This window comes from Danio rerio, chromosome 11 (assembly GCF_049306965.1).
Source record: "Danio rerio strain Tuebingen ecotype United States chromosome 11, GRCz12tu, whole genome shotgun sequence".
Classification (NCBI taxonomy): domain Eukaryota; kingdom Metazoa; phylum Chordata; class Actinopteri; order Cypriniformes; family Danionidae; genus Danio; species Danio rerio.
In genome coordinates, this window is record NC_133186.1 from 1,240,390 (window position 1) to 1,265,000 (window position 24,611).

The 24,611-nt window shown below is 39.0% G+C and overlaps 1 protein-coding gene across 45 annotated transcripts in view; it reads right to left on the reverse strand.

The window, feature by feature from the left end:
• Positions 1-667: 667 nt before the first annotated feature.
• The window catches only part of atp2b2 (ATPase plasma membrane Ca2+ transporting 2), a 170,771-nt gene continuing 146,827 nt past the window's right edge, over positions 668-24,611 (reverse strand). For 8 of the 45 annotated variants that reach the window (XM_073915945.1, XM_073915926.1, XM_073915938.1 and 5 more), the window contains 9 exons: positions 24,401-24,507; positions 21,257-21,448; positions 18,601-18,814; positions 16,813-17,024; positions 16,612-16,719; positions 15,127-15,309; positions 11,026-11,194; positions 6,410-6,458; positions 687-2,230 (listed from right to left, as the gene is read on the reverse strand). In XM_073915945.1, coding sequence (XP_073772046.1) covers positions 6,451-6,458; positions 11,026-11,194; positions 15,127-15,309; positions 16,612-16,719; positions 16,813-17,024; positions 18,601-18,814; positions 21,257-21,448; positions 24,401-24,507 — 1,193 coding nt within the window. In that variant the 3' untranslated portion in view covers positions 687-2,230; positions 6,410-6,450. 45 annotated transcript variants of the gene reach the window in all.

The window sequence follows — 24,611 nt, forward strand, 5'->3', positions numbered from 1 at the left end:
ACTGTAGCTCATTCTTCTGCTTCACTGTGAGAATTAATAAGGCTTTTAAAAGGGATCCTTCACCTCAAAATGAGGTTTACATCCCTTTAAAAGCAATAAAGGGTGTTAGATTAACGAAAAAAAACGCTCAAGAATATACGTCTCTGCCTGAGCTAACAGTTAAAGCTTGTGCACCTTATCTTGACGAGGAAAACGCTCCAAAAACAAAAGATCAAATTGAATTAAAAATGAGTTGCATATTAGGTGTGTGACATCATGCCTTTTCCAATCGCTAAAGAATACCAATGAACGCATGGGCGAGGAGATTATTAGCGTGCCTTCCGACAGACCCCGGTTTGTCCATTCGCTTCCAGAGTACGATAAATAGTTAACGACTAGTGAATACTGCTGAGATGCTAAGAGTATATTTACTGACCGCAGGAAGACAAGCTTGATTTGAACACAGAAGCACATCTAGATTTACACCACAGAGATTCATTCATATCCGGATAGTGCAGAGAAGGATCATAAATGTGTGTGTGTGTGTGTGTGTATGTGTGTGTGTGTCTGTGTAAATATATATATGTACTGTATATATATATATATATATAGATATTTATATATATTTATATACACTTAGTTTTTTTCGGTTTGGGTTTTTCTTATTTTTTTTTCCCTTTTTTTTAAGAAAAGAGTCAACAGCAACATTCCTTCTTGGTTTTGTTGCATTACATGAATCCAAAAGTGTGTCGTCAGCTCGGGAGCTGGTCTCAATTCCTTCAACCAAAAGAAAAAGGCAAAAATAAACGTCCAAAAAAAGAAGAATCAACACAATAGATCACAATATTTGAACACAGGTTTGATTTTCCATACAGAGATGCCAAATATAACTTAATTTACATGACATAAAAGCCATCGCAGCTTCTGAACTCAAACTATTTTAAGTAATACGTACTTCTAAAGAAGATATTAAAACCCAACCTGAGATATACGTACACACATGTTTATATCTCTGCTCACGCTTGAGGCCGACCACAAAACCGTTGGATTTCCCGCACGCGTTTAATACTACGATGCCACGTTATTGATATATCCCACTAAGTTTTGGTTTCTTTCGTAATCCTCTAAAAATATCTACAGCATTTGACAAAAATAGCAGGCAAGTCCAGCGCACGACTGGTAATAAAACACCTAGAGTCCGATATTACAGGAACAGCGTGAGCTGTTCACACTACGTACGTCTGCTGCGTGGTTTTCAACCCTACAAAGGAACCAGGACGCTATTATCTACAGGTTTGTAAACAAATTACATTCTCTTTAGGACATAAATAAGTTAAAAGTAGTTATTGAAGCAGAACAAGGCAACATGCCGACAAATAAAGATAAACTCTGTAAATATATATTTATAACATGTCTATAAATATATATGTACGCTTAATAAATTCTATCATTTCCATGGGTCTTCCCCCCCCTGACAGGTGCATATCTACTGTGCAAGTTGAGCCCCTGCGACCTGGATACACCTTAATCAATAACCAAATAAATCTATACACTTAGATACATGCCACACGCGCACACACACACACACACAATACTCACAGATCAGTGAATCAAAGTAGCAACGTCCCAGCAACAATAAAAAAAAAAAAGAAAACCAAATCAAAAATCAATGAATGAAAAAATCCAGAAATAAGAACCCGGGTCGGTGGATGTACAGTACATTCATGCAGGAGCCACGATAATAGCTGATTTAAATTACTCGTAATAGTTTGTGTCGTTTCCTCAGGAAATGCGCGCCGTATTGTTTTTCTCGAGTCGTTGTTCAGTAAAAGAGTGTGTCGCCAAACACACACACACACACACACGTGTTCAGTCAGCAGTGCGCGATCCACATGGAGAGCCGCGCTTTTAAACAGACAGTCTAAAGAGGATTATTATCGAGCTAAAGCGATGTCTCCAGACTATGAAGCGGACTCCCGGGACTGGAGGAAGCGGCTGATTTACTGGTGTCGGTGGTCAGGTTTATTCCGCTATCGATGGCGTTGTTGTTTTTGTTGGGGGACGCCGGCTGACTGGAGTTTTTCCTCGCCGCCTCGTCGTCGATATCGGTGTCGTCTATTAGAGGAATGTGAGGTGTGGAGTCCTCTATTCTGAACTCCGGATGCGTCATGAAATTGTGGATGGAGGTTCTGGATTCGGGTTTTTCCAAGCCTTCATAGAGCGAGCTACGAAATGCGTTCACGACACGTATCTGCGTGGGGAAAGAGATGAGCGTCAGTGCATCAGACAGTCAGTCACAAATAGGAGGAGAAAAAATCTGTGGGTTCACCCACCAAAAACAAAACAAAAGCACCAGTAATAACCAAGCAAAACCAAGATAAAACAATGAGACTGTGAGAGGAAAACACCGGCAATGCTCTTATGTCCCGTACAGTACACAATACAAGCTCCAGTGTTGTATACCTAGAGACAAGCATTGTTAATTAGACAGAAATCAATCAAATAAAATAGCGGGGGAATTAAAAGAAAAGGCATGCAAAGGTCTTGAAAAGAGGAACGGATTAGATATTCAGATCCAGGATGAGTTTCAAGGTGAACGTAAAGTCGAACACAAAACAGAGAGAGAGAGAGGAAGTGTACACAGACTGATGACAGGAGATCCTATGCCTCGAGAGCATAGAGTCACAACACCATGATGGAAGCGAACCGATAGCATGACAAGCCAACACAACACAACTCGACGATAACACACACACAACATGCAGCTCAGGACAACACCATGTGGAGATGAACACAGGCACACAGACTGTGGAACAGGAAAAGACCAGAACAAACCAAAGGCTGTTCTTTCAACAACTCCATGCGTCTCTGTGTAAACACTCAAGTATAGGCCCAAAAGGGTTTATTTCAGGGTCCCAGAACTGTACTGTGTGGAACTGAGTTCAAATACTGTCGCAATAGCGGAGAGTAGCTAACAGTCCATTCAAACACTTTCAAATCACTAAAGCTTTCTGAAAACTACAAACAGTACAAGCTAGTCATGATTCTCAAATTATTAATGCTCTACAGCAGGGGTGTGTCCTGCATAGTTTAGCTCCAACTTCCTTCGACACGCCTGCCTGGAGCTTTCTGGTATACCTAGAAAGAGCTTGATTAGCTGGTTCAGGTGTGTTTAATTGAGGTTGGAGCTAAAATATGCAGGACACCGGCCCTCCAGGACTGAGTTTGGGCAACCCTGGTCTATTGTCTTGAAGTGAGCTGCCTGCCTAACTCCAGAGATATTATGAAGCTGCAGTGTTCACCATCCTCACACTGTACCGCAATGCGTTTCTGACTCTTTGTACTCTGTGACAATTTACACCTTTACTCATTTCCTGCTTTCAAAAGAGCTTTGGGATAAAGTGAGGGTAGGAGGAGGCCACAAAAAGACTTTTAAAGGCTGGAAACGTTATTTGGAGTGTGATTTGATTTCAAGCTGTATGACAAATTAAGCCATTATTTCAAAAAGGTATGATGGTTTTCTATAGGCTCCGTCTCTGTGAAAAAAACGACAAAAGTCATGTTTTTGTAATGAAATCCCCCCTCGGGATTCTCCCTGCAGCACATTCAGCCCCAATCTTAAACACATCCACACCCATGTGGTTGCTCGACCCAAAAGCAAGTTCAAGTTTTGGTTTGTTTCAAAACAACCCAGGCTCATTATGGATACATACCCTGGTATAAATTTCTGTAGAGCATGAAATATGTCCCAGGAGCTATGTTTTTTAGCAGGTTTTTGTTTTCGTAAATCCACCAGAGGTCGCTGTGTACACTTTTTCAGAGCTTAAATTTCTCTCGCAAGTGCCATTCGGGCCTGCTGTTCTCAACCGACTGACTAACCGATGCCCCCACCCACCTACCGACAGTGTTTTAAAAAGCACCGATTGACCCGCCCACTGCCTTCCCTAAACCCAACCAATAGTGTTTTCAAAAGCAATCCAAAAAGGAAAAGCCCTCGAGGCCGTTTGATTTTTACCACGCTTTCAGATTTTACCACGTTCTCACCCTGTTATTTACTTGTTTATTTTAATTTTTGCCTTTTGTTTTTGTTCGTCCTGCTTTCTGGAGCTGCTCGTCGCCTGACTTGAACCGTGTTGTCGGGATCAACTACTCTCTGCATCTCAAGTTCGCTGACATACGAGGCAAGCTACTGGGTAAACTGGTAATAGAGAAAAAGCTGTCATTAACAATAATAATGCAAAATCCCTTAATAAAAACACAATGAGGTTTAAAATAAGCCTATTTCACTCCACCAGCTATAACTGTGCCTCGTATTAAATAACCAAACTCTGGCTACACTAGTGTTGTCACGATACTATAATTCAGTACTGGATCAGTACTGAATTTTTAAAATAGTCCATTTTAAGCTAATATTTGAGCGTGTTCTTAAACAGCGCTGATTTGCCGTTGTGTGCTCAACAGAAATGACTGTGATTGGCCGTGAAGGTCATCAGTTCACCAAACTCACTGCTGTATAACCACAGATACAGGGACACTGGAGCGTTTTAAAGCCACAAAGAGCTGACAATTCCTCAGCGAATCGTTCATGTCAAGTTATAAACAGACTTGCTGATCTTTATGGCTCCAATGTGCCTGTATCTGTGGTTACATTCAGTAAACAGCATTGAGTTCGGTGCACTGATGACCTTCACAGCCAATCACAGTCACTTCTGTTTAGCACTCGTTTAAGAACGCGCTCAATAGCGCTAAAATGTTAGCGGGAAATGGACGTTTTTAATCTACAGTACTAATTGGTACCGAGTTCTAGTGTGTTGAAAACATTAAGCTACATCTAAAAAACATCAAACTTAAAGGGACAGTTCACCCAAAACTGAGAAATCACAAATCTTTTTGAGTTTTTTTTATCTGTTGAGCACAAAATAAAGATATTCTGAAGAAATCTGAAATCGCTGACTTCCACTCACTCACTTTTCTTTAGTTTGGTCGCCACAGCAGAATGAACCACCAATTACTCTGGCATACATTTTTACAACACAGGCTCATTCTGAAAACGTAGTCCTGCGGATGTTTCTGGAGGCTGTAAATTATGTAGCCGGAGGTACGTATGTCTGCATTTTATTTTTTTAAGCGAACGCTACGGGCGGTATGACGTCATTCCTTTTGGCGCTTACCGGCTGACCGCTTACTTCCGTGTGGAGGGCTTTCTCGCCACAACCAGTTTGTCCAGTTAGCTCGTCACGTACGTCGGCGGACTTGAGAGGCATAGAGGAGTTGACCACAACAACGACGACCAGGTTCGAGTCAGAGCGGTTCCAGAAATCAGGTAAGACAAAACCAGAATCCAAAAAATAAAGAGAACAAGTAAATAACACGGTGAGAATGTAGTAAAATCCGAAAACGGAAGACGGCTTTTGTAAACTGTCGGCTGGGTTTTGGAAAGTAAGAGGGTGGGCGGGTAAATTGGTAAAATTGTTTGGGTTTAGGAAAGGAGGAGGGTGAGTCAGTTGATTGGGCAGTCGCCCAGTCAATCATTTAGTCGGTCGACAGGGGCCTCCAGTGGGTTTACGCGAAAACACCGCGGGCGCGAACAGCATTCGTGAGAGCCATTTGAGATGTGAAAAAGCGCACACAGCGGCCTCTCGTGGATTCACGAAAACAAAAACTGCAAAAATATGTATCTCCCAGGATGTATTTCGCAGTCTCCAGTAACGTCCACGTTACTACGTTTTAGGTATGAGCATGAGTTGCATTTTTATGTGGCGGATACATAACCCTAACCGTTGACTTTCATTATAGGAGAAAACAAATACAACGGAAGTCACAGCTTTCTTCAAAATATCTTCTTCTGAGTTCAAGAGAAAGTAAAAAAAATCGCAACGAATAATTGACAGAATAGTCATTTGTGGCTGAACTGTCCCTTTAACCAAGCCAAAGAGCAAGCTTACAAAGCCGACACAAACTGGTCTGGAAGACAGATGAAAAGAGGACCAACAGAGATGAAGACTACACCCTAACGTTTTCATGACCGACAGACTAAAGCCACGAGACACAATGGCTCTCCATCTACATCACACAGACGACAAATAAGACAAGACTATGAGGAGAAAGAGCCACTCTCTAGTCTTCACACGCCTCCGCAGCTGTGTGGAGAGAAACAGCAGAAGAAAAACACAACAACACAACCTCCTGCGAGGAGTACATCAATGCATTTAGTAGAGGTTTTAATCAAACAGCCAACAACAGGCGCAGTCATATGCAACACTCAGTTTATTAGACAGTAATCTTCAACAGCGCAGCCTGGAGGCTTTTGTCAGGAGTGGGGAATAGTACCGTTGGCTATACTTGAATGTTTACCCAGCCTGGTGAGTTTGTTGGTGGAATATTAGTTCACATCAAATTTTTTGCGACGGACAATGGAGGCACTCACAACCTGAAATTCACTTCGTAGGCTGCACCCTTAGTCCAGGGTTCTTAGCACTCTGGGGAAAACAAACACATGGTACATTGAAACACATGTTCATCTGAGAAGTGGCTTAAAGATGATTTGATAAACAGTGACGTGAAGAGGAAATCAGAAGCAAAGCAGATCTTCAGGGATGCCCTTCGACCTTTATATAAGGCTTTAAAGGTTTTTAGATGTTAGTATCAGTATTCGTTTTTAAGATGTCTTCAAGCTAGTTTTTGGCTGCTCCAAAACAGTCACACAATTCACGTTTATAAGATATATAAACATGTAAAACTTGTAGTTGGTCTCCTCCGCCAAATATTTCTCAAGCGCTGTTTAACAGAGATATTTTCAACATATAAGGCTCAAAGTCTAAAGCGCATGGTGCAAAAGCATTAAGGACATGTCTGAATCCAATTTTAAGCACAGAGAAATACTTTCTGAGCCCCGGCACTTGGTCTAACAGGGCTGTGCTTATTCTCTTAATGAGCTTTGGCTGTGCATAACCTGCATTAAACCAATCAGAGTCTCGTCTCTCATTCCCTTTAAGAGTCAGTTGTGTTGCTCCATGGCGCATTTGCTCTTTACATGGCGGATTTTGTAAGTGTGAAAACTGAACGCTTCACTAGCGAGAAAACAGTTAAACAGAGCATCTGCAGCGCGAGGATAAAGAACGAGCCTCCTCCATTCAGCCTCTTTACTCCTTTACTTTGGTGGAGTGAGGAAACGGTGGAAACTCACTCCACTGAACACATCCATCAGCCCACAGATTTAATTTCCTTTATTAAGCACAAAGATTTGCTTCCAAACTAATTCTAAATTCAGTTCTAATCTCCAGCAAAGGAATAAATGAACAACAATAACGAAGTGTGGTCAGAAAACTGAGTTACATCCAAACACACGTCCTGTTCTTATGCCCCATATGCTGATGCAGACGTCTCCAAAACCCCACAGCTGGACACATCTACACTTGTGTTTATTAAAGCAAATATAAATCTGCAGATAATCAATAATACTGCTAATAATAATCACATTATACAGATGCAAATCGTTTATATTTATTTAGAAAATAATAATTTTGTAACATTTTAATACTTTAATTGTTTTCATCTGTAAAGATATTTATATATTGCTGTACATCCTGTGTGTATTCAGCAGCGTGTAAGCGTTTAAGACACACAACTAACGCACTCTTTCAGCCGGTCTATTACACAGTCTATTTTAAGTCACGGCAACAGTGCGCCTTAACACGCCTCCTTTTTAGACCAGCACACCCATGGGTCCACAAAACAGCGCAAATAGATTTGCTCTTAAACAATGTGACGCAAACACTTGTAAATTAGGGTTGCACTGGTCTGAACATATAACCCTACCAAGCATGTCTTGCGCCTTATTGTGACGGGTGTTTGATGGAGCCCAAAAGCTTTAATAACTGATTTCTTTTATCTTTGCCATGATGACGGCACATAACATTTGCCTAGATATTTTTTAGGATACTAGTATTCAGCTTAGGGTGACATTTAAAGGCTTAAATTAGGCAAGTTATTAGTTTGTTCTGTCGCTAATTAAAAAAAAAATCTTAAGGGGAGAGTAATAATATTGATCATCTAAAAAGTCCTCGCTCTTGGAAAGAGGTTAAAAAACAACTAAAGAAATTTCACACGAGGGCTAATCATTTAATTTAAACTGTTCACCAAAACACATGCTAGGACAAATGTCCTTGCTCCTTCTCTCTACAAAGAGCAAGGAGCAAGGAGATTTGTCCTAGGATGTCTTTAGGTGAACAGTTAATTAATACTGTGATGATAATCTTCAACATCCTATGTCATCTGCCTGAAAGCCGGTCTCTTTCTGTAGAGATGCTTGTACACTCTCGGAAATAAAGGTACGTGAGCTGACATTAGGGTGGTACCTTTTCAATAGGTGAACATTTGCACTTAAAGAGTCCATATTGGTACTTCAAACGTATATATTAGTACCTACAAATTTTAATAGAAACACTTTTGTACTTTTTAGGTGCTAATATGCATCCTTGAGATTTTGACATGGACCTTTTAGGTACAAATTTGTACCTTTATTTCTGAAAGTGTATGATGTAAATTCACCAGGGCCGCCCCGTTGCATAGGCAGTATAGGCCAATGCTAAGAGTGCTGTGCATCCAGGGGGGCGCCAGAAAGTTAGTTTTGTTTTCGGTATTACTGACATGTTCAGTGATAGACGGCTCAAAAACCTCTTACCCTAAAAAGATCTAAAGTGTGTTTCGGCAAAGCTGGTTATGTTTCACAGCTGCCTTTTCTTTTTTTTCCCCTCAACATTACAACCACTGCCCCATTTAAGCCCTCACCATATGCGTTCAGCCGGGAGAGCTCGCACCGAGCGGAGGTCTTAGTAAGGGACCGTCGGAAAAGTGCTTCTTTTTTTCTTTGGCTCCGTCCTGCGTGTTTTATTTCAAACACTAATTTTAATTTTACTAATACTAATAAAACTAATAAAACTTTACTAATAAACACTAATACTAATTTTCTCTTAAATGAGCACAAACAGTTACTAATGTAGTTGAATGCTTCATTATAGGTCTGTGCATTCTTACATGAACACCTCTGTTATCAAGCAAAACACAATGAGAGATTCACTGGCTGCTCTTCACTAAATAACTACAGTAACTTTAATCAATATGCAAATACAATTAAAAGTGAAGTAGATTTTATAGCTTTATTTAATTTCTGGAGTGGCCATTGATTTTAATAGGCTAATCCTTTTATTTTATTGTCAATATTTTCTAATGTTTGCTATGTATTTTATCATTTGAAGCTATGTGTTGTCCCATATTTTTTACACCCAACGTTGACAGATTGCTAATCAATAAATATAGTGCTATCTGTTAGTTTTACGTCAGCTAATGTTATGGAAGGGCACAGATGTTATGGAAAATAGTCATAGTAATGTAACTACCCCCATCATTCCTTCCTCAAGCAAATGTGTAAATATTAGATCTATTCAGCATTAATGTTAATTGCATTGGCATATTTATCTGACGTTTCCCAGCTTGAAGTAGTCGATTAAAAAGCTGTTAGTTTCTTATGACTACACTAGCAGGGGAATTTACTGCGATGTGACGGGGCGCCACCTGAAATCTTGCCTAGGGTGCCAAATTGCTTAGGGCCGGGCCTGAAATTCACATTACCTATTCAGTGGTTCTCCATCCTATGGGGGTACCATAAAAATCCACATGAATCACGAGTGTTTGCTCAGATCGCCCCCCAGTGGCGAATCACTGAACAGCTTTCACAGCTTTTACCTGATCTGATTTATCAGACCTGATCTGACCTGATCTATCATGTGTTTCTCTTCTTCTTCATTCTTTTATATCACATTTTACCTGTTTTTATGTTTTGTTTTGTTTTTACGCATTTTTATTATTTGTTTTTATTTTTATTTTACTTGTTTCTTTTATTCTTGTTTATGTAAAGCACTTTGAATTGCCACTGTGTATGAAACGTGCTTTATAAATAAACTTGCCTTGCCTTGATTTATGAGTTTGTAAATGTTCTAATGAGATATTTGTAAAATGAAAAGGAATAATATTGGTAAACAGTCTCTCCTAATGGCTCACAATGGAACAAACAATACGAGGTAGAAAACTATTGATGCAGATGCATGATATAGATGCAGCCAAGTGGGTTTAATTAATTATGGACCATTTTGAGGGATGTAAACATTAACAATGGTCCTGGAGTATTTCCTGTTTTACTTTTAAAATTTCCATCGCTTCAAAAAGTACCAAATATTGCTAAATAACGTTACGATAGCTGTTATAACATCAAGTCATGATTGAACCGCCTCTTGTCACAGATATGAAATAAGCTGCGTCCCAAATCGCATACTTATGCACTATTCTACGCCATTTTCTAGTGTAAATAGTGTAAGTAGTGTATTCACACTGAAAACTCTAAGAATAATAAGTGCACTTTAATAACCCGGATGATGCACTCATTCAGCCGCTAAAATGAAGTGTGTAATGATGGACACTTCACACACTCAACGACCGCAGGTTTGCTTACGTAGCGGAAGGGGCGGAGCAATCAGGCGCACATGTTGGATAACTTTATTTATTTTAGATGGTGAAAGCAAAATTTTCCAATGAGAGTGATTATAGCGCCTCCCGATGGTGAATGCGGTTATACTCGCAGCAGGTATTATTTGATAATTCGGTCGTTTATTTCACTAATTTGGCAACCGTCAAACATCATCAGGGAAACGGTTTGAATTTCCGCTTGGTTAAAAACATTAGTGTGCCATTTGGGACGACACTACATACATATACTACCCTGTATATGTAAGTGCATAAGTACACAGTGCATGAGTGCATAGTGTATAGTGTGCCATTTGGGACGCAGCTATAGTTTGACATCAAGCAGGAAATGTTCATGGGCCAATGACATCACCCCATTGAAATGGTTTATACTTTCAATTTAATGTGATATTGTTGGCTTTGTCTAGATTGGAAACAGTAAATCATTTGACGATGCAACTGGTTTGGAATAGTTAAAAATAGTCCAAAGGCATCCCTGACAAACACCCGAAGAAGAGTGTCACTCACGCCCAGAGGGAGCAGCAGTGCTGGTAGGAGAGGAAAGAGCATTGCACAAGGACACGTGACTAGGACTAGAAACATTGGTTACATCCTGATTCTGACTGGTGGTGGAGGACTGGCGCCTCAGAGCCCCCTGAAAGGCCGTCCCGCTCTTGAAGGTGTTCACTACCTCGATCTGCAGGAATGGGAGAGAAATACATGTGATGGACACGGTGCAGATCACATATTAAACACTTCATCTGTAATTAGCATGGCTTTAGAGCAGTCCTGGTCCTGATGATGAACGTCCGGACCCCTCCGACAGCCTCGCCGCAGCCTAGAAGCGCACTGTTAGCATATCACATCACAAACAACAGGACAGAGCAGAGATCTTAGTGCATCATTCACATGTGCTGGTCATTATACTACAGGCAGCTCTGGGATGATATTCCAAATGGAGAAACGACTGGTGTTTACAATAAGGGATGCTTTCCTGATCAGAGTATGTGCCGTGCAAAGAAAAGAAATTGATTCAGATAAACTGTTGAAGAGAATTATTTGATTTCTGTGAATTTGTATTATTATTATTTTATATTTCTCCTGTGCTGTTTAACAGAGAGGCATTTTTAAACATTAATGCATCATATTTTACTAGTTAGTTTGCATAATACTAATAATTCAGCTTGAAGGCTTGACCCTGTGAAGCCCACTCTGTCAGGATCCAGCCCTTACAGCCCTGTCACTCCTGTCTGTGTTTATTGTCTCTTTGTTTGTTTTGTGTATTAGCACCAGGTGTGCCGCAAGCCTGCGTTTGAGTGAAGGTCTCGGTCGTTAGATCGCACCCTGGGGGCTGGCTGCAGTACAAGTCATAAAGCCCTCCTCCTCCGTGTTAATGAAGGAGACTTGAGCCCAAATAAAAAAATTATTACACTTGCAATAAAATGTCCCGAAAGATGGCTCTGGTGGATTAAGGCACTGGTTATTGTGCTGAAATAGGTGCAGATCTTCATTTGTGTAAACAGTTTGTTTTTAGCAGTAATTTAATGCTGGGCGTGTCATCGTGATTGACAGCGGTGATTGACAGTTTCTCAAAGCAGCGCGTCTGAGCTTCGGCAGAAGACTGAAGTGTTATTATTCGATTTCTGTGTTATTATGACAACATGAATTCAGCAGTAAACTACAGTTTCTGACATACATGATCCTGGTGGAACACTGTTTATTCGATAAGGTCAGGGCTTTTTTCGGGCTTTATTAGTTTGCTGATACACGCCTAGCCACCCAGATAGCAAAATACACTCGGGCCAGTTCCGGCTAGATTCTCGCCTGCCGGAGACTTACCCCTCAGAGCTCAGACTGACTACCTCTGCTGGACCTACTCCGGATGCCTGGACTCACTGCCTGATTCCAGCCCGAGTCAATCGAGCCAGATGCGGCGGCCGAGCGAGCCGGCGCTGCCGCATGCGAGCCGGAATCAGCCCGCAACGCCGCAAGTAGGTTATGCGCTGCGGCCCGGAGCTGGCGCAATTGAATATATAAACCCCTCATATTTGTTAACGTTATTACATCCATTTGTGTTGATATGACAGCAAACGCATGCTGAGCAGTTCGGGGGGCGTGGTTGATTTTACATAAAGCGTTTGATTGGAAGTTCGTCCTCTGGTTCCATCAGACAGTCCTTCTGCGCATGTCTGGCTCCAATTTCAGCAGTCTTTTGCGACAGTTTGTGCCCGTCAAGCAGGCATTTTGCCCTCAAGGCGTTCAATGGGAAAAGGGGCTGTCGCGTCGTCCATATTTTTTACAGTCATTGATTAGCACATGGTTGTCTCTTTTGTTGTGTTGGCCATGTGCTCCTCTTGTCCATCCTCCTTGTTTTCCTATGCCTCGCCCCCTTGTTTAGTCCTTTTTTGTCTAATTATGTTCACCTGTTCCTTGTGCTATCTACTCCCTTTATATTGAGTTCATTTTTCACTTGCCGGTTCGTCATACTATCTTTCGTGTGCTTGTCTAGCTTATCTTGTTTAGTGCATGATAGAGGTTTTTTTTTTTTTCATATGGTCTAGTTTTGTTTCCTTTGTCTAGTACAAGTCTTTTTGATCTTATTCTTGAATTGATTTATCCTTTTGATTTGGTTAATTTATTTATTTATTTTTTCTCTCAATAAGGTTGCTGTCATTTTCAACTTTATTCCTGTTTGCAGCTCAAGACTAATTTCAAGTTTTCATTTTGCTATTTTTGGGATCCTTAGCCTCAGTCTAGCCCTAGTCTTTAGTTAATTCCTTATTTTTTTAATTCCTGTTCCTGTGTTTTGCTTTCTGTTTTATTTCTAGTTATAGCTTATTTCTTTAAGCCTTTTGTTTAAGTTTCAGTAGTTTCATTTAGTTCCTTATTTGCTTTATTTTGTTTTTTGAGCTCTTATTTCCCCTCTTAAATATTTCTTATATTTACTTAGTTCTAGTTTGTTTTTTGCTTGCTCTTCTTTTTAATTTTCTTGTTTCCCCAGCCGTCTAGTCCTGTTGTGTTGCTTGTGTCACTTCCCTTCTGGGTCATCGCTGGTTGTGGATCCCCTTCCCTTGATGATCGATCTGTTTGCCACCCCTGTCCCTAACCAGAGGTTCAGCTAGCTACCTTTTCACTTCTTGGCCTGAAATTTGGAATTCCCCTTTCCTGACCAGCCTGTGTTACCCTCTTAAGACACTTCCCTCTGTATCATCCTGAAGTCCTGAGTCTCCTCCCCTCACCAGCCTGTTCTCCTGAAATCGCCCTGCACTATTGACTGTCCTCCTGCATAGCCTTGTTTACCTCCTGAAAATAAACCTTGTGTTCTCTTGTCAATTCTGCATTTGGGTCCTCCTTGCCACCCGTGACACACTCTTGCAGAATTACAACATCACTTTTAACAAATCTAAATAAATTCAAGCAAATGTTTCTTTGTTTTTTTGGTCCCACTTTATATTAAGTGGCCTTAACTAACATGTACTTACACATGAATTAATAGTTTGTTACAATGTACTTATTGTGTAAATACATGTATTTATTGTGTACTTATGCTTAATTAAATACATGTATGTAATTACATCGGTAATTAACTTTTGTAATTACATTTGTAAATACACTGTTGACCATCCCCACACCTTAACCCACCCTTAAACCTACCCATGCCACCAAACCCATCCATAACCCAACCTCTATCCCTACTCACAAGCAGCACAGGTGTTCTCAAATACATTATAAACACAGTAAGTACATTGTATTTATTTTTTGATGTAAGTACATAGTAGTTAAGGACATTTAATATAAAGTGGGACAATTTATTTTAAGGTGTTCTTGTTACACATTTTCTCTGTACTTCCTATAGTAATTACAACTAATTAAAACTTAACCTGCATTCAACTCTAACCATGTTGTAAATGCAGTACATACAATTAATTCATCTTACTCAGTAGTTAAATAAGTAGCTGCACTGAAACAAAGACACCTTAAAATAAAGTGTATATAATAAGTGTGTTATAAATCTGATAGGACATCATATATATTGTTATATTATTGATTATATTGGTAATATATCAATAACAAAACCCTTCTGTTACCAGCTGATTTGATGTATTCTTTGTTAAAAGAACAGTGCTGTATATGCTGTATATAACGAATCTTCAATATGACTCGGGAACTACGAGTCCTCTCAGGGAGTGATTCGTTCATTCGTTCATTATTATTTTCTCCTTCTTATAGTGTTCTATTGATGACTTATTTGTCGTGTGATTAATCTTTTGGGCTTGTTGTAGATGTGTTCAAAGGCAATTTATAACATTTTAATAATATTTTGGCAAATTGAACCAAATGAACGAAATGACTCGAAAAAAGAATCGTTCATCTCGATGAACGAGACTCAAAGATCCGAGTCAGTAAAATGATCCGAACTTCCCATCACTAATGAGTGATCAATATAAACATTTCAGACAGCAGTATGCTACAGAACTGCATGTGTGTAATTTTAAATTAATAATAAAATTTGTATTTGTAGTGAGACTGCAAGCTAGATCTTGAAACGCAATAGATGAAGATTCAGCTGGAACATGGAGTGTTCATGAACTGATGCTGAGTGTGTGTGTCTGTGTGTGTGTTTCTGACCTGTGTCTGTATTCTGTTTAACCCCCTGAACCACAAGATCTGTCCTCTCCGCAGCTCCCGCTCGGCGTGGTCGATCTCCTCCTGGTCCTCGTTCATCTCCTCCTCAGGCATTTCATCCTTCTGTGTCAGCTGCCCGGCGCCTCGCAGGAACCGCAGCTTGCTGTTCGGGATTGTGGAAATGACCTGGGAAAAAGTGAGGAGGTTTGAGCTTCACAACAGGAATATGCAGCTTATAGACTATTTAGGCCCTGTGTGAGACTAGTGAGAGACTAGTTATGCCATATGTGAGACTAGTGAAAGACTAGTTATTGACTAATATGAAAATGTTGATCTGACTTATGTACAATGCAGTAAGTAGTAATATTTTCTGTCTTTTAGTAGAGATATCACATCACAGACTTGCTTTGTTTACCAAATACAGTGAATCTAATTGGATTTGCATTGCAAAAATTTAATAAAAGTTAAAAGATATTATTTTTATTTCACATATTAAGGTTTTAGCTATGATACTCCCAAAACAATTCAGCAGAAATCCGCAGATTTTTACCAAAATTCTCTGCAGAAATAGCAAAAAACGTTCACAGATGTTTGTTTTCACTTAAATTCTCAGATTAGGTATGTCTGAGGTACTGGGCGGGGCTAACATACTAAACCACGCCCCTCCAGCTGTCAGTTTTGACATCAAACAGAAATGGTGACCAGCAGGAGGAGTCTGTTAGGTTGTAATAACCCTCCCCGAACTCTTTTCCCCATCTTTCTGAATGAAACACCTACTTTACTACATCCAATCAGCTCGCAGGAGAAAAAACAAGCCACGCCTACTGTTTTCTCATTTAAATATTCAGTTTCTGCGTCACAACATGAAAAAAAAAACTTCTTATTTCAAAATGTTTAAATTTTAAACATTTCTAAAAGATTACAAAGAAAGGTCAGAGGTCATCCACAAAGTGTAGACAACCAAGTCATGAATCGGCCAAAGGTAAGTGACTCTCATGCATTTATGCTTTTATTTATATGTTAGCTTAGCTTTAGATTTTGGTTAACTTTATTTTGATGGTCCTTTGACACATTTTGTTGAATTTAAGTTACATTGCATCTACATATCAACTAACTCTCATTAGACTGTAAGTAGACTGTTAGATTGGGGTTAGAGTTAGTGTGGGTTGACATGTACTTGCAAAGTTTCTTATAGTCAGTTAAATGTCTGTTGAAGGAGCAGAATCAGCAGATATTAAGCAGACAGGACAAATGATTATTAGTTTAAAATGTGTGTGTGTGTGTGTGTGTGTGTGTGTGTGTGTGTGTGTGTGTGTTTGTCTTAATAAAGTAATTCATTAACAACATCATTTTTAATTGATCTCTGAACTGTTCCTTTAAAGTAGGCCTTGCATGAACTAGGAAAACATGTCACAAAATTAAGCTCAGCAGTTTGTGTGCATGATTGATAAAAGAATATCACATACTGCATGTAAATGTGTGTATTACCTGTCCCCAGACCAGCTCTCCCATGCCCAGGAACACACACCACATCCACTTCTCCAGATCCAGAGGAGAACAGCTGAAGGGTTTGCCTCCGAACTGAACAATCACAATCTAAAACCACAGTGAGTAATGACGGAGAAGACTGTGAACAGATGTAGAATGTACTTCTTAAATTCTCTTTATTTTTCTCGAAGGTTTCGGTACCTGAATGGCGAAAGTGCCCACAACAATGGAGCAGAAGATGGGATTTCTGAAGATGCCGTCAAAGACGTTCCTCTCGCCGTGGATCTTGCGGGCGTTGATCTCGTTGAAGAGCTGCATCATGACGAAGGTGTTGAAGATGATGGTGTAGTGCTCTGATGGAGGAGAGTGCAGAGGAGCGTTCCTGCCACTGTCGATGTCAAAGATCTGCTCGCCTGCGACACAAACACACACAACACTGTTTCTGCAGCCAAAATAACCCTTTACTTTACAAGTGTGCAGCACAGATCAAACTTAGAGAACACATTACTGCTTCCAAAATATCCAGGACACTGATAAGCCCATTCAGAAAGGACTAGACACTGATAGACATGAATAACTCTGTTTAACTGCAACTGAATGTTCCGATCAGTCATGTGCTGTGAGAAACTAGTTATGCCCTGTGTGAGACTAGTGAGAGACTAGTTGTGATCTGAGGGAGACTAGTTGTGACGGGAGGGACTTGTGAAAGACTATTTCTGATCTATGTGAGACTAGTTATGACCCGAGAGACTAGTTATGACTTGGTAGACTAGCAAGAGACTTTTTATGTTATGACCTGTGTAAATCTAGTGAAAGACTAGATATGACCTTTGCGAGATTACTTATGTCCTGAGAGACTAGTGAGAGATTAGTTATGACCTGTGTGAGCCTTGTGAAAAACTAGTTATGACCCGTGTGAGACTAGTTATGACCTGATAAACTAGTAAGAGAATAGTTATGACCTGTGGAAGACTAGTGAAAGACTAGTTATGACATATGTGAGATTAGTTATGATCTGAGAGACTATTAAGACTAGTTGTGACCTGTGAGAGCCCTGTAAAAACTAGTTATGAACTGTGTGAGATTAGTTATGACCTGAGAGACTAGTAAGAGACTAGTCATGACCTGTGTAAGACTAGTAAAAGACTAGTTATGACCTCTGCGAGATTAGTTATGACCTGAGAGACTAGTAAGAGACTAGTCATGACCTGTGTAAGACTAGTAAAAGACTAGTTATGACCTCTGCGAGATTAGTTATGACCTGAGAGACTAGTAAGAGACTAGTTTTGACCCAACTAAGACTAGTTGTGACCTGTGAGAGCCCTGTGAAAAACTAGTTATGACCTGTGTGAGGCTGGTGAGTGACTAGTTATGACCTGAGAAACTGGTGAGAGACTAGTTTTGACACGTGTAAGACTAGTTGTGACCTGAGAGACTAGTTGTGACATGTTTAAGACTAGTTATGACCTTTGTGAGATTAGTTATGTCCTGAGACGCTAGTAAGTACCTAGGTATGTACTGTGTGAGGCAAGTGAGAGACTACTTATGACTTGAAAGACTAGTTATGATCTATGTGAGATTAGTTATGACCTGAGAGACTAGTTATTTCCTGTGAAAAACTATTGAAAGACTAGTTGCAACCTGTGTGAGACTAGTAAAAGACTAGTCATGGCCTGAGAGACTTGTGAGAGACTAGTTATGACCTTTGAGATACTAGATATGACCTGTGTGAGTCCAGTAGTTATGACTTGTGTGAGAATAGTAAGAGACTAGTTATGACCTGTGTCTACTTCTACTTATTTCTGACTGTTGTAACTGTCAGAAAGTTTAGTTCTTCTGTTCTGACTGTAACACTGTTTTCTATTAGCACGGTATAGCTACAACACAATTTTAAACTATAAGCATAGTTTCTGAAATAATCAAGGTAATCTGCTGTCTAATTTTGATCCTCAGCGTATGTACTTCTACACGTTAGTCTCTGTAACTCACCCACAAACAGCAGTGAGAAGATGATGACGAGCTGGTAGACGCCGTGGCCCAGGATGTTCTTGGTCATAGTGCTGGAGATCAGAGGTTTGTTTCGGCCGTAGGGTTTCCTCATCAGCAGAGACTCGGTGGGCGGTTCGGTGGCCAGAGCCAGAGATGCAAATGTGTCCATGATCAAGTTCACCCATAACATCTGCACTGCTTTCAGAGGAGAATCCTGAAGGACCATTAATGAAACAAGACTGAGAAAGATTTCACTACAGATCATCGCAATTTGGCATTAAAGAACCACCGGACAGCATATTACAATGTAACTTGATGACATTCTACAATATCCCCACTGCTAAATGGTTAATATTAGGATATGTTTAAAGTATTTTAGGCACGTAAGATGTTTATATATACTTCAGAAGACTACAATATTAAAAATAATGCCCTGGAATACAGTTTTGGTCTCACTTGTTCGGAACAGTTACATTTATACTGTTCTTTAGAACCCTCGTGTCCATTTTTTAGTGCTGGAATTATTATAAAATGTACAACTTTAATAAAAACTTTAAGCTCTCCCTGATGATCCAGAAGGAAACACTATGCATTTAAGGGGGCTAAAACTTTTGCAATTGGAAGATCAAGGTAAACTGCACTTCATTTTCCTCTTGTTTTTTTACTGAAGATTACAAATGGAGGATTTTCTAAAGGATATTTCCAACAAAAGGCCTTTGAACAATTCTCACGAAGCAAAAAAACACTTAGAAAAATCATCAGACACCCAGTTCACGAGTATACACTTACATCTAGTGCTTAATTTGGGAATTGCGAGGTCCGGGAACAAATGGGGTCACGGATCCGGCATGTTGACTGAGGTTGAGCGTGGGGGGTTGATGTTGCGGACAAATGTGAAGAGCGGAGGGTTTTTCTTAGACGAAAGTGAAGAAGGTTGGGGAGTCGCGGCAGAAAGTGAACAGTGGACAGCATTTTCGGCATGCTGTCCAGGGAGAGGGCTCTGAGAAAAAGGCACCCCAACTCATGTAACTCACCTTGTTGGAAAAGAGAGAGACGTTGGGGTCTGAGTGAAATGTCTAGCCCAGCCCCGGAATGCTCTCCCTAGCTAGATATTGTTTAAGAGGTGAGGTGTTGGGACGGAAGAGGGAGGCTAAAGTCATGAGATAACGAAAGTAGGACGAGCTTGGTATTGGGGTTTGGTCTAATGCTGGTTGGATAATAGAATGATTATCAATTTATTCATTCATTCATTTTCTTGTCGGCTTGGTCCCTTTATTAATCTGGGGTCGCCACAGCGGAATGAACTGCCAACTTATCCAGCAAGTTTTTACGCAGAGGATGCCCTTCCAGCCGCAACCCATCTCTGGGAAATGATTATCAATGATGTAATAGAATTGTTGAAACATCTGCGCGTGCTCCTCGAGAAATATATTTATGAAACATCACATAAAGTAGCATTCACAAACTTTTATTGGGTCATTTTAATAATGTCAGCTATTTGTTTGTTTTCTGAACTATATGGAGACATCTAAGTAAAATATCTTACTCAAGAAAGAACTAAATGAAAAAAAAATCATGGATTTATCTGATCAATCCTCTTAAATTCTGCAAGGGATTCACAAACTTTTACATGGCAATGTGTGTACATAATACCTATTTAATTCCTCAATTGCCAGCTATTAAAATTTGTGACCGACCATTTGAATATCATAACTAGCACAAGATATCTGTCATGATATCTATATTTTGTGGTGCGATGTATAGCACCACAATGTCTTGCGATAAACAATACTATTGCCATTTTAAGACCACTTTGACACAATAATAGCATCATAATGCAAGTACAGTCTTCAAAAAGAACAGATAATCTTTTATTCTTTATTTTATTCTCAAGAATATTCCATATTTTCACAATTTTAACCATATTTTAACAATTTAATAAATATTTATTAATTAAATAAATATTTTCAGTTGTCAGACACCCACATACGAATATACTATAGTCATTTATAGTAAATACTACAGTGTTTTTGAACCATACTGACACTGACACCTAAAAATAAAGAGAGAGTGTTGCGCAATCAGCTATAATGTTGCTAGAAGTGTTTTTTATGTATGGATGATATATATATTTCATCACCAAAAGTGATTAAGGTCATGTCCACGTGTTGTGCGATAAATTCATATATTGATTAGTGTGACAGGCCTGTCGTTATGTCATATAATATTGATAAGACGTCCCTGAAATGAAGACCTCTGCTCATCTCCAGCACTCGTTTCAGTCTCTGCACACAGTCTAGCCTGTTTCTCTTAGAGCTGCTGCATCATTTATTAGGTTAGCGATCCTCTAGGAAATTAAACAATGCTATTTTAGATCATAGGGATGAAGTCTTTGGCCTTGGCCTAGTAATCTAATAAGGATTCTTCGCTCGTGTCTCTGCATAGTCTAATTTGGGTCTCATAGTAGGTCAGATAGCTGGTCTTGGATGTGTGCAGACAGTGGCGTAAATTTAGCAGCTTTTCTCATTTCTTAAAGAAAATGTGAGTAGTTAAGACTTAAAATGATCACCAATAGAACACCAAGGTTAATTGTTAAGTGAACTATTCCTTAAAGCTGAGTTTAAGCAGTAATAATAGTGTTTATTGAGGTGCAGACCTGAGTAATGCAGGCTCCGGTGAAGGCCACGATCACCGCCACCACATTGACGGTCAGCTGGAACTGAAGGAACTTGGAGATGGAGTCGTAAACGTTTCTTCCCCACATCACAGCCTTCACAATGCTGGAGAAGTTGTCGTCTGTGAGGATGATGTCAGACGCTTCTTTGGCCACATCTGTCCCTGCGATTCCCTGTGCAGACACACACAGCCTGTCAGCCACATCGCTCTGATGCCTCATCCACAGAAACACATGTATTCTGTCTCCAGTATTACTATGAACAGCACACAGTTTAGGGCTGCAAGATATTGGAGTAATTGGACATTGCAATAGACTTTATTTTGATGGTCCGTTTGTTAAATTTAAGTTACATTGCATCTACATGTCAACTAACTCTCATTAGATTATCAGTAATCTGTTAGGTTGGGTTAGGGTTAGTGTAAGTTGATATGTACTTGCAAAGTTTCTTATAGTCAGTTGAATGTCTGTTGAAGGAGCAGAATCAGCAGATATTAAGCAGACAGTCTACTAATACTCAAATGGACCATCAAAATAAAGTGTTACCAGCTTTTCATTCATTCATAAATAAATAAATAAATAAATAAATAAATAAATAAATAAATAAATATATATATATATATATATATATATATATATATATATATATATATATATATATATATATATATTTTTTTTTTTTTTTTTTTTTTTCCCAAATAGCATATATTTTATATATATATATATATATATATATATATATATATATATATATATATATATATATATATATATATATATATATATATATATATATATATATATTTTTTTTCCAAATAGCAGTTTTCAGTCATCTGGTAAACTTGTATATATGTTTGTGTGTGTGTGTGTGTGTGTGTGTGTGTGTGTGTGTGTGTGTATGTATATATATATATATATATATATATATATATATATATATATATATATATATATATATATATATATATATATATATATATATATATATATATATATATATATATATATATATATATATACATATACACACACACACACACACACACACACACACACACAAACATATATACAAGTTTACCAGATGACTGAAAACTGCTATTTGAAAAAAAGTTAATATATTAGATTTGGATAATTCTGTGGGAAAGTTAATAATGCATAACATGTAAGAAACAAAAAAGCGTGATTTATGGTTTTCAGGACTGTCAAAATGTATTCAGGTACAGAATTTGAGTACAAATGTAAAATAACACTGCTAAAATAATCCAATAATATTATTCTATTGAAGTTACAAAGGGTAAAATGTGTGTGCCTGAATATGTTGAACTCTGTCAGGCCTTAGAAACATGTGCAGCTGGAAACCATATACTCCATTTTACAGCTACACTAAAATAAAGAATACATTTTCTAGGAACATATGTTCTTGAACTGTTTAATATCCCTGGTGAAATATTTGGAAAAGTAAAAACATTTCAAAGGAGGTCTAATAATGATTATTATATTACATCTTAAGATCATGTCAAGGTCATATTTTTAACCCAGCATAAATAAAGGCAAGCATTTTTTTTTTACTTTTGCTGTGATTAGAATATTATTTTAACAAGATAAAGATGTTTCAAAAATGTTGATAGAAGAACATTTGGTAAAGTGTTAATAGGAGAGCACAGAATATCATTTTTGTGACACTATAACAATGATTCATATTTTTACAGTACTGTGACGAGTGGGTTTAGGGTTGGGGGTAGAAATTAATAAAATACAATTAATGGGAAATTTAATAAATAATATAAATAGATCTCGTTAACTTCCGTCCGCAACCGTATCTGATCTTGCAACAACTCATTTTCTTTCAAGATCATAAGACTGTTTATTAAGTAAAACAGTCATAAAAGAAATATAAAACGTAATAAAGAGGATCCAACAAATGAAATGCAAACTATTTCAGAGGAATGATTCCAACAACATTTTCTCAATATTACGAGAACCTTTTACTAATGTTTTCTCTTAACATGATAACAACATATCAAATCATAATAATATGTTAAGAACGTTTTATAAATACTTTATCTGAAAATGACTTTATTTAGAGAACATTTAGAGTATCTAATGATGTCAAAAACGTGTGATTGTGTGAGTCTGTAGTCCTGTTATACATTGAGTTGTGAAGACGGAAATGTCCCCACGAATATAGCAAGACCAGTACATTTTAACATTTTTGGAACAATGCTTTTTTTGTATCCATGAAGAAAAGGGCTCATAAGTCAGACAGAATAAAGTATTGTGAAGGTGTAAAAGTGCTGATTATTTGCTGTGAGGGTTGAGTTTAGACGGAGACAAGAGAATAGGCAGTCTGTACAGTACAAACAACTTTATATCCAGTGGAAGAAACAACATGTGTGTTTAAAGACTAGCCCGATGGCCTGTTCTCCCATCAGACCCGCTGACGGTAAAACCACAGTAAACAAGTGTCTGTGATGAGCAGAAACACAAGAATGCACTGCCTAGAAAAGACTTACGGGAACAAAAATGGCGGCTGACACAAGCTGTTTTTGTCAAAAGGGTGCATGAACAGCTAGTGTTTCCTACCAGTTTCTATTACAGCGTAGATGTTGTAATATAATAAAAAAATATATAATCAGTTAAAAAGACTTAAGCCTACATTAAGAAAGCCGTTTACACGCACGTGCCACCAGGATCAGCAGGCGAGCGCTGAAACTCCATTGAAAATACTGGAGTGAAATAAATGCTCATATTTTAAAGACATGCAGCAGAACAATAACGCAGTGGCTCTGAGACCCACTTCATATTGATATCAATCAGGCAGTGAAGATCACTGATTATTAAAGAAAACAGACCTTGAGCGTGGCCATTTCTTCACTAAAAGTGCTTGAACTGGGTCACTGAAAATTAAAAGTCATTCTGCATATGCCATGCTGACATGTCTATAGACCCTTTTTTACAGTCTATGCTTTAGACACACAGTTGCAGAGAGTGTGTGCTGCCACTAGGGGGCGCTCTGATTCTGTGTTTGCCTGAATGTGTGTGTGTGTTGTGAAATGAGGACAGTCTGTGCTCTAGAAGAACAGGCCTCAGAGGATGCAGATTGAGCACATTTCCAGCAGGTCTCACCATGGCGAATCCCACATCTGCCTTCTTCAGAGCCGGACCGTCGTTGGTTCCGTCTCCGGTTACAGCCACGACCTGCCGCTGGTCCACCAGAGTGCTGTCGATAATGCCTGAAAAGACACAGCAGACACTTACTGACAACCCTCACAGAGCAAGATCATGGAGACTGCCAGGGGCTGCCACAGTGGAATGAACCGCCAACTATTCATGTTTT